Consider the following 8,214-nt stretch of genomic DNA (forward strand, 5'->3'; position numbering starts at 1 on the left):
TGAAAATTACCTTAAATATCACCATGTTAAATGCACCTGCAATGCTGGTCTTTAGTGTGATTCCTCCCAATGTTCTTTGGGGTGGAAATGAGAAATTCAGGCCTGTGGATGCAGCAGTGTGTACTAAAGATGTAACTAGCATGGACAAAACAAAAATTGATGCTTCAGCACTTACTCTGACTAAACTGCTCAGTCAATGTATTGCCACGCCATCCAAGATAATGTTGATTCACAAACATTACTAAGTATTTGAATGTTGCTTTACTTAGTACATCACTGAACCCTTGCTAATGTAAGTTCTACCATGTTTTCTTTATTTCTCATCTTCCACTTGTTCCAATTAATGCTTGAGACAGACCCAAGTTACTGCTGGCTTTGGTCTTTAGCCCATCATGCCATTTGCTACAACATATTTTTGCACCACGCATGATCTAACCTACTTAAGGATACAAAACACCTCTTCTATCTCAAAAGTGTTATAAATTGCAGTTCGTTCCTTCTTTGCTTATTTGTTCCAGGCTGAAGAAACATTTTGATGAACTCTAAAGGTCACATATTCCCTGATTATATTGTTTGCAGTGCTACTTAATTAACCTTGTCATTTTCATCCAGCACCCAGTTTGGAGCATAAAAGAAGATCTCCTTACATTTGGGGTGGACAACTTAGAAGGGTTTGGGGGGGGGCTGCATTGGATCCCCCAGAAATTTATGAGGCCTGGATCTATTCCCTGCTTTGCCACAACCAGAAGTTGCATTCCCAGCATTTCCACTGGGAAACAAGGCATGTAAGGAGACTTAAAACAACAGAGGTAGAAAGTTAATTTGAAATGATACTGACTTTTATCAGCAGTTCTTCTGTAGGAGTTTAGAACCAATGTTATTTATTCCTGAACATTCAGATGATAAAGTATATTGCAGTTTTCCAATCTGTCAGGCAATGAGGTGGGTCAAGTCAGATGTTCACAAATTAGGTGGCAAGCTAATAGATGTTAAATTGCCAGGCAGGGTATATGCTTCTTGGAGTGATAATACCTACAATAGCTCTGCATGTTTCAAGCCAGGTCTGTCCGTAGCAGAAGCAGCCTAGGTAGGATACAACAAGATTTTAAGATGTGACGTAAAAGCAGTGGATGAGAGAGGCACAAGGTTGAAATGTCATGTAAAGCAGACACAGACTTGTCTTTAACAAAAGTTTCCAGAGGGGGTGTATGCGGAGAAATGGAATATCTTCATTGCAGCAATTGTCAATGAACCCTGCATGATACTGAACTTCATGTCAATAGTCTGAAAAGGCTTCCACAACTTTCATTGCTCTCAAGGTGAATTTAGAGTGAGACTACACAACTGTTCTTACGCAACAGGGCTTCTACAGTTTCCTAGATAAATTTGCCTTTGGCTAACATGAGCATTTCTTTTTACTTTCCTCTGCCTGGACCGCAGGCTCTGCTATGGGCGGCAGTTTGCTTTTCACCCCATCCCATTGTTCGCTGGGTCTCATTTTCCCTCTTTTCAGGGACTCGTAGATTCCTAAGGTTAACATCTGGAAAGCCTCCTGCACGTTACTGTTGCTCTTCGCTGACGTTTCAATGTACTTTGCCTCTAGCGAAGCAGCCAATTTCTCTGCTTCCTTTTGCCCAACCTTCCTTTCTGCCTTCAGGTCACTCTTGTGCCCGACCAGCACAAAGGCCACGTGGTGAGGCTTCACCGTGTCGATCACTTCCTGGTGCCAGTTCCTGATGCTCTCAAAAGATGCTCGGTTGGTGAGGTCAAACATCAGCACTCCTCCGGCTGAATTGCGGTAATAGGAACGTGTCACTGACCTGAGAAAGGAAAGGCGGTGAAGGATATTCATTCTCCCTTGGATTGCCTTCTTGAAGCATGGAGGCATTAGAAGCCACTAGATATACATTCACTGATTATGTCAATCTTCCCCAGCCTGGTGTCCTCCAGACCAACTCCCATCGACCTTAACTAGCATGGTTCATTGGCAGGAATGCTGGGAGCTGAAATCCAAGATATCTTATGGGCACCAGGTTGGAGAAGACTGACCTTCCATTTGCAGCCCAACACACTAGAGGGGGCAACGCCCATCATACCCAGACATTGGGATGATGGGAGCTGTAGTCCAATAAATCTGATGAACCTCAGGAAGGCTGAGTTAAGCATTAAAGCTATCCATTTATGAATGGGTTAATATTCACTTTTATTTGGATGATTGTATGCTGATAGAAATGGGGCTAGCATTGCAAGCCTGTGTGTACTCTTACTTGAAAGTAAGTTCCATTGGCCTCTGTGGGGCTTACTTCTGAGCAAACCTCTATGGGATTCTGCTGTAAGTTGTTGAACAGAAATCCTTTGGGTGTGGATAGTGAGAATTCAAGATAGAGGAACCAGTACCAAACCCAAAGCCCCATTGGGTTTGCACTGGCATAGGTAGACGGGGGGGGGGGGGGGCAGGGGCTGGAGGGGAAAGAAGTACACCGGGGGCAGGCATAGCACACTTTCTTTCCATTGTCAGGGGTGTGTTAGTGGAACAGGCTGTCTTCCCCCAGAACACTCCTTTTTTGCCATCAGCTCTACAGGAGCAGAAGAGATTTTTGTGCCTTCCATGAGGAGGCTTGCAAATGTGGAACTCACCCCACCCCAAGCCTATGACCCCTGGGACAACCTCCCAGAGATTTTTAGGATTGCAGCCTAAATAAATAGCTATCATTTGTCGTATCTATGCACACACGTCTTCAAAGTGTGTCATAACACTAAACAAACTTGATTAAAACAGCATAAAGTACATTTCAACAGGGAAGTGGCTAACCTTATTTATAACCGAAAAAGGCACTTAAAACAAGCACGCTTTTTACAAGACAACAGAAGGAGATAGGTGGGTTTACTTAGCCATGCCTTTCTGGGCAAGGCTGATGCCGTTACTGGAAAAACCCGGATCCCAGTTCTTACCAGCCGACCTCCTGAAGAGGGAGGAATCCCTCCGAATGAATCAGTTTTGAGTCAGTGGAATGAGTTGCTCATATCAGCCACAGACATGTCTGCACCGTTGTGCAACCTATCCAGTCACCTATTTCCCTGCACTCCATATCCTGGGAGCGTGCAGAGGCCTCGACGGTAGCCTTCCTCAACATGTCCTCGAAATGTGTTGGACTGTAATGCCCATCATCCCGGCCAGCATTTCCAAAGCGACATGCTTCTCAAACAATTCCACAGGGGGTGGAGGAGGTTGGTTTGTTTATAATGGCAATTCATGAGCTCAAAGGCTGCAGTCTGAGACACTTACCAGGAATTAAGTCCCATAGAACACAGTGGGACATACTCCAAGCATATATGCACAGGATTGCAGCCACACAGATTAAAGGCTTGCAAGCTTGTCTTGAAAGTGGTGGGAATTTAGGTAAATTAGAAGAAACAGTTGTCAATATAAGATGATAGATGCGTGCAACCAAAGATTTACCTAGTCTATTCTAATCAATATTTGGCATTCAACTCTTGTGGATTTTCATCTCCCCCCCCCCCCCCGCCCCTAATTTGAGCACTGGTGCATATGCTGCAGCATCTTGGCCTCGCAGTTCTCTAGACTCCAACCTGCCTTGCATGCCTCCATTCTGCCCATGATCCAATTTTGTAATTTTAAACTCTGGACAGAATAGTTTTATAGGAACACACACACCCCTTTAGATTGCAATGTATATTACATCACTTCCTTCAAAACGTGGTAAGCTAGCCCTGTCACATTTGAGGGCCCTCCTCATTGGGCTAGGTGGGGCCCTGGACATCTGCCCCAAAGCCCAGCATGAACAATCCCAGATCCTGCCAACAACATGACGTCCTCATTGTGCTGCAAGTGTGTAGAACAGGCCTCTTTGTCCATGACCCCAACGCTCATCTGCCCTTTCCAGCAGTTATTCACACAACTGAATGGCTCGACTGACAGGCATTAGAGACAGGAACTTTTCAGTGGTGGCCCCCATGCCTTTGGAATTCCCGATCTAGACAGCTGTGTATGGCTCCTATATTGATTTTTTTGTAAAGAGCTTTGAAGACTTATTTACTCCAAACTGCTTTTAAATGATATTTAGGCTTGGTCTTTGATGGTGTCTAGTTAACTGCTGCTGCTAGTTTACCAACTTGTTGCCAACTAGGTTTATACGTTTTTTAATTGTCTTACTCCGCTGTTTCATTTTCAGCTGCTGCAATTATTTTAGATGTATGTTTAGATTATGATTTTATGGTTTACGATACATTGTTCTAGATTGTTTAAAGAGCTTATGAGCCAGCCTTGAGAGGAGTAACCCCCGGGGGGTGGGATATAAATCAACTGTTCACAGCAAGCCCAAGCCATTTGCCAATGTGGTGAATTGGTCTCAACAGGGATTGGGAACCAGAGGCTCGGGGCCAGATCTGGCACTCAGAGATTTTGCAGGTAGTCCCATCCCCTCTCCTTACCCTAGCCCCATCCCTTTCTCCTAACTACCAACGGGTTGGAAGTTTCCTGGCTTTTGTGCAGTTCCCCCTGCCCCATCCCGAAAGCGTAACATGTGTTTCCTAAAGCTTAGTTACTGGCACTAAAGATCTTTAAGCGATGATATGTTGGTATTTTATTTTTTGGCCCCACTATTTTGCCTTATCCACCACTGGAATGCAGCCCTCAGGCGCTCCTTCGAAACTGAATCCAGCCCTCGGGCCGTAAGAGATTCCTTCCCCCTCGCTTAGAGTTTCAAACATAAGGCCAGGGAGGTCCTGAGTTCAAATCCCCCCTCAGCCATGAAACTCACTGGGTCATCTTAAGCTGGTGCCAACTTCCCTCCTTCTGCCGTCCTGAGAGAAAGCAGGGACTTTGTTCAGCACCCTGAACTTGTCAGAGAAAGGGCTGGCTAAAAATGTAATGAATTAAAAACAAAACGAAAAGAAACCCAGACCGCGTAGGTTCACCCCCCTCAGTTCCGCATCCTCCAGAACTGTGGGGGAGCGTGGAGGGGTGCTGCTGAAGGTGGCCAGGGCCGCTGATGCCTCTGCTCATCTCACTTTGGTTCAGAACTCACCTGAACCGCTCTTGCCCAGCTGTATCCCAAAACTGTAGCTTGATTCGTAGGTCGGGTTCAATCTCCACAAAGTGAACGTAAAAATCCACCCCCACGGTTTGGTTGATGGACTCGAGGAAGACTCCCTCGGCGTAGCGTTTCAGAAGAGAGGATTTGCCCACAGTGGAGTCCCCCAGCATGATAATCCGGAACTGGTAGTGCCATAGAGAATCCACTGCCATTTGGAGGCAGAGGTGAAGGGCGTGGGTGGGCGAAAGCTCCCGAGGGCCCCAAATGCAAGCTAAAAGCCCCCAAACCGAGCTTCATCCAGCTACAGTGAGTGGAGCAAGCTGCTTGAGCCCTAGCAGAAAGTGAAAAGCTGGTTGAGGCTTGTTGGAAGCGCAAGCAGGCTGTTTGCGCTGACACCCTGGGGCTGAGTGCTATATTATTCCAAGTTCGGGCAAGCAGCAGCTCAGCGTGGCTGGATGAGCACACTCACCAAGTTTGGCCCCACCCAGAGAACATGCTGGGTTTATGGAAGAGAAGGCCAGGCTGGGAGAAAACACATTTCACCTACATTCCACCGTCAGCAGCACTGTTTCTGCTTATTTGTGGCAAAATAATATTTGCATATCGGGAAGAAGCGAAACCTCACGAGAGCTCTAAGAGGGAAACCTCTTGTTCTCACTTGTTCGCACACAATTTAGTGAGGCCAAATGCGACACCCGGAAGGGCTCCTGCCTCTTTAATTATGGCACAGATGAAGGAATTTCATAGAATCATAGAATAGCAGAGTTGGAAGGGGCCTACAAGGCCATTGAGTCCAACCCCCTGCTCAATGCAGGAATCCACCCTAAAGCATCCCTGACAGATGCTTGTCCAGCTGCCTCTTGAAGGCCTCTAGTATGGGAGAGCCCACAACCTCCCTAGGTCATTGGTTCCATTGTCGTACTGCTCTAACAGTCAGGAATTTTTTCCTGATGTCCAGCCGGAATCTGGCTTCCTGTAACTTGAGCCCGTTATTCGGTGTCCTGCACTCTGGGAGGATCGAGAAGAGATCCTGGCCCTCCTCTGTGTGACAACCTTTTAAGTATTTGAAGAGTGTTGTCATGTCTCCCCTCAATCTTCTCTTCTCCAGGCTAAACATGCCCAGTTCTTTCAGTCTCTCTTCATAGGACTTTGTTTCCAGACCCCTGATCATCCTGGTTGCCCTCCTCTGAACACACTCCAGCTTGTCTGCGTCCTTCTTGAATTGTGGAGCCCAGAACTGGACGCAATACTCTAGATGAGGCCTAACCAGGGCCGAATAGAGAGGAACCAGTACCTCACGTGATTTGGAAGCTATACTTCTATTAATGCAGCCCAAAATAGCATTTGCAGCCCAAAATAGCATTTGAGGAGAGGAGATGTCTTGCGTCCTTGAACAATGGTGTGGAGGGATTGTCTATATGCCTTATACCCTGTCATGGCTGCGCCGTGGCTCCCCATTGTTTATATGACGAAGCCAACAACTTGCAGCCACATTAGGCCTTTTCACATGAAACTGCCCTTTTTCGAAGTGTCTGTTTCACCACGACTTTTTCAATTGCTCCAATGTCAACACACTGTTTCTTTGTCTGTCCGTCCATGGTGGCTTCGATTCAGGTTGAGCAACTGGGCACAGCTAGGGGTGGATCTCAGTGCAGGGTAAGCCCAGGAACGCAAGACGGGGCGGGTTTGATAAGCCGAATGGCCGCCGGCGCTGCGTATTTTTCTGGCTGGATAACCTGCGCTGCCTCCTGCTGTGAGTAACGTTTGCGATTCTGCCTTGCAGCAGTGGGGTTCTGAGAGAATCAGCTACCAAAGCAGTGTTGTATAGATGTGAAGGTAGAACTTCAGCAAGTGTCGTCACAGCAGCTGAAATTTTGTCTTGTACACAACAGTTAAAGGTGCAGGAGCATTTTTTTAAAAAAAATCTGGCCAGCCTAGTACCCCTTTTTTCTCTAGGACAACCTTCCTCAACCTGGTGCCCTCCAGATGTTTTGGACATCTGTTCCCATCTGCCCCGCCAGCTGTACTTGCTGGGGCTTAATCCCAGACAAGTGTGGACATGATTGTAGCCTTACTGGCCTTTCAATCAAGTCTTTTCACCATGCTGGATTCCCACCCCCTTTTCAACATTAATTAACCAAATGCACATGGGGCGGGGGGAACAGAAGTTATTCCGAAGTTGTCAGTCATGCATCTGCTGTGGTACAAGGATATTGGTTCTCGTCTAGCATTTATTTCATGTTTAAGGCCTGGTTCTGTCACCTACCTAATTTGCTAAGGTTCATCTTTGCAAGTTAAAACCTAAGCTTGCATTTGGTCATAAGTTATTATAACCCTTTTTTTTTGCTTTTAACCAAACCTAGGAATGTGACCTAAATATGACATGACCATATATCACTGACTTTGCTTTCACCTTGGGCCACAACATGCTGAAAGCAAGTATTGTACAGTTGCCAATGAGTAGCAATTCAACAGGTATTCCCCATCACTGACACCGAGCAGCAAATCTGACCTGGATGCTCACAGGAACCCTTCTGACCTATTGCTGGCCAAGGAGTTTCCTTTCTGGTTCTCCCAGAGTTCATTCTTCTAGGAAGGAGTCTGGGCTGGTGGAGCACGGACTGGATTCAGCTCTTGGGTGTAGGACCTACTTCAGGCTCATGTTCTGATGGGTTCTCCAAGCTGCCAGATCCTCGCAATACACAGTCATTGCTCTTCCAATGTAAAATCCATGAGGAATTGCAATTAAGAGCTTCATCAGACAAGCGTTTTATTGCATGCTTGTTGCTGGGCACTCATGGATTTTGGGTCCTATTCACAACCTCGTCTGCATCCCACCCCTTCTAGCCTTCTTCGCATGACAAAAGAACACCCCAGTAAGTCCGACTTATTTTTTTGAGATGGAACTTTTGAGATGGAACTTGCCGCTCTCTCCTGCTGGAGCCTGAGGATATAGACAAGATGCTTGCTTCTGTTCAACCCACCACATGCTCACTTGATGCTTGCCCATCATGGCTTTTTCGAGCTAGCCACAGGGGGCTGACTGAATGGATCAGGGCAGTTGTGAAGGCATAGTTGCATGATGGTGTGGTCCCTGCTGCATTGAAGGAGGCAATAGTGCGACCACACCTAAAAGAAACCAGAGATCTATGCTAAC

At 46.5% G+C, this 8,214-nt stretch overlaps 1 protein-coding gene across 1 annotated transcript; it reads right to left on the reverse strand.

Moving 5' to 3' along the window:
* Positions 1–1,291: 1,291 nt before the first annotated feature.
* On the reverse strand, positions 1,292–5,283 carry LOC134408087 (ras-related protein Rab-39B-like). The gene is made up of 2 exons (XM_063140170.1): positions 5,049–5,283; positions 1,292–1,820 (listed from the first exon to the last, which is right to left on the reverse strand). Exons 1-2 carry the CDS (start codon positions 5,267–5,269, stop codon positions 1,397–1,399), a joined length of 645 nt encoding a protein of 214 aa, XP_062996240.1. The 5' UTR covers positions 5,270–5,283; the 3' UTR covers positions 1,292–1,396.
* Between the last annotated feature and the right edge of the window lie 2,931 nt (positions 5,284–8,214).

Source organism: Elgaria multicarinata, chromosome 13 (assembly GCF_023053635.1).
Source record: "Elgaria multicarinata webbii isolate HBS135686 ecotype San Diego chromosome 13, rElgMul1.1.pri, whole genome shotgun sequence".
Classification (NCBI taxonomy): domain Eukaryota; kingdom Metazoa; phylum Chordata; class Lepidosauria; order Squamata; family Anguidae; genus Elgaria; species Elgaria multicarinata.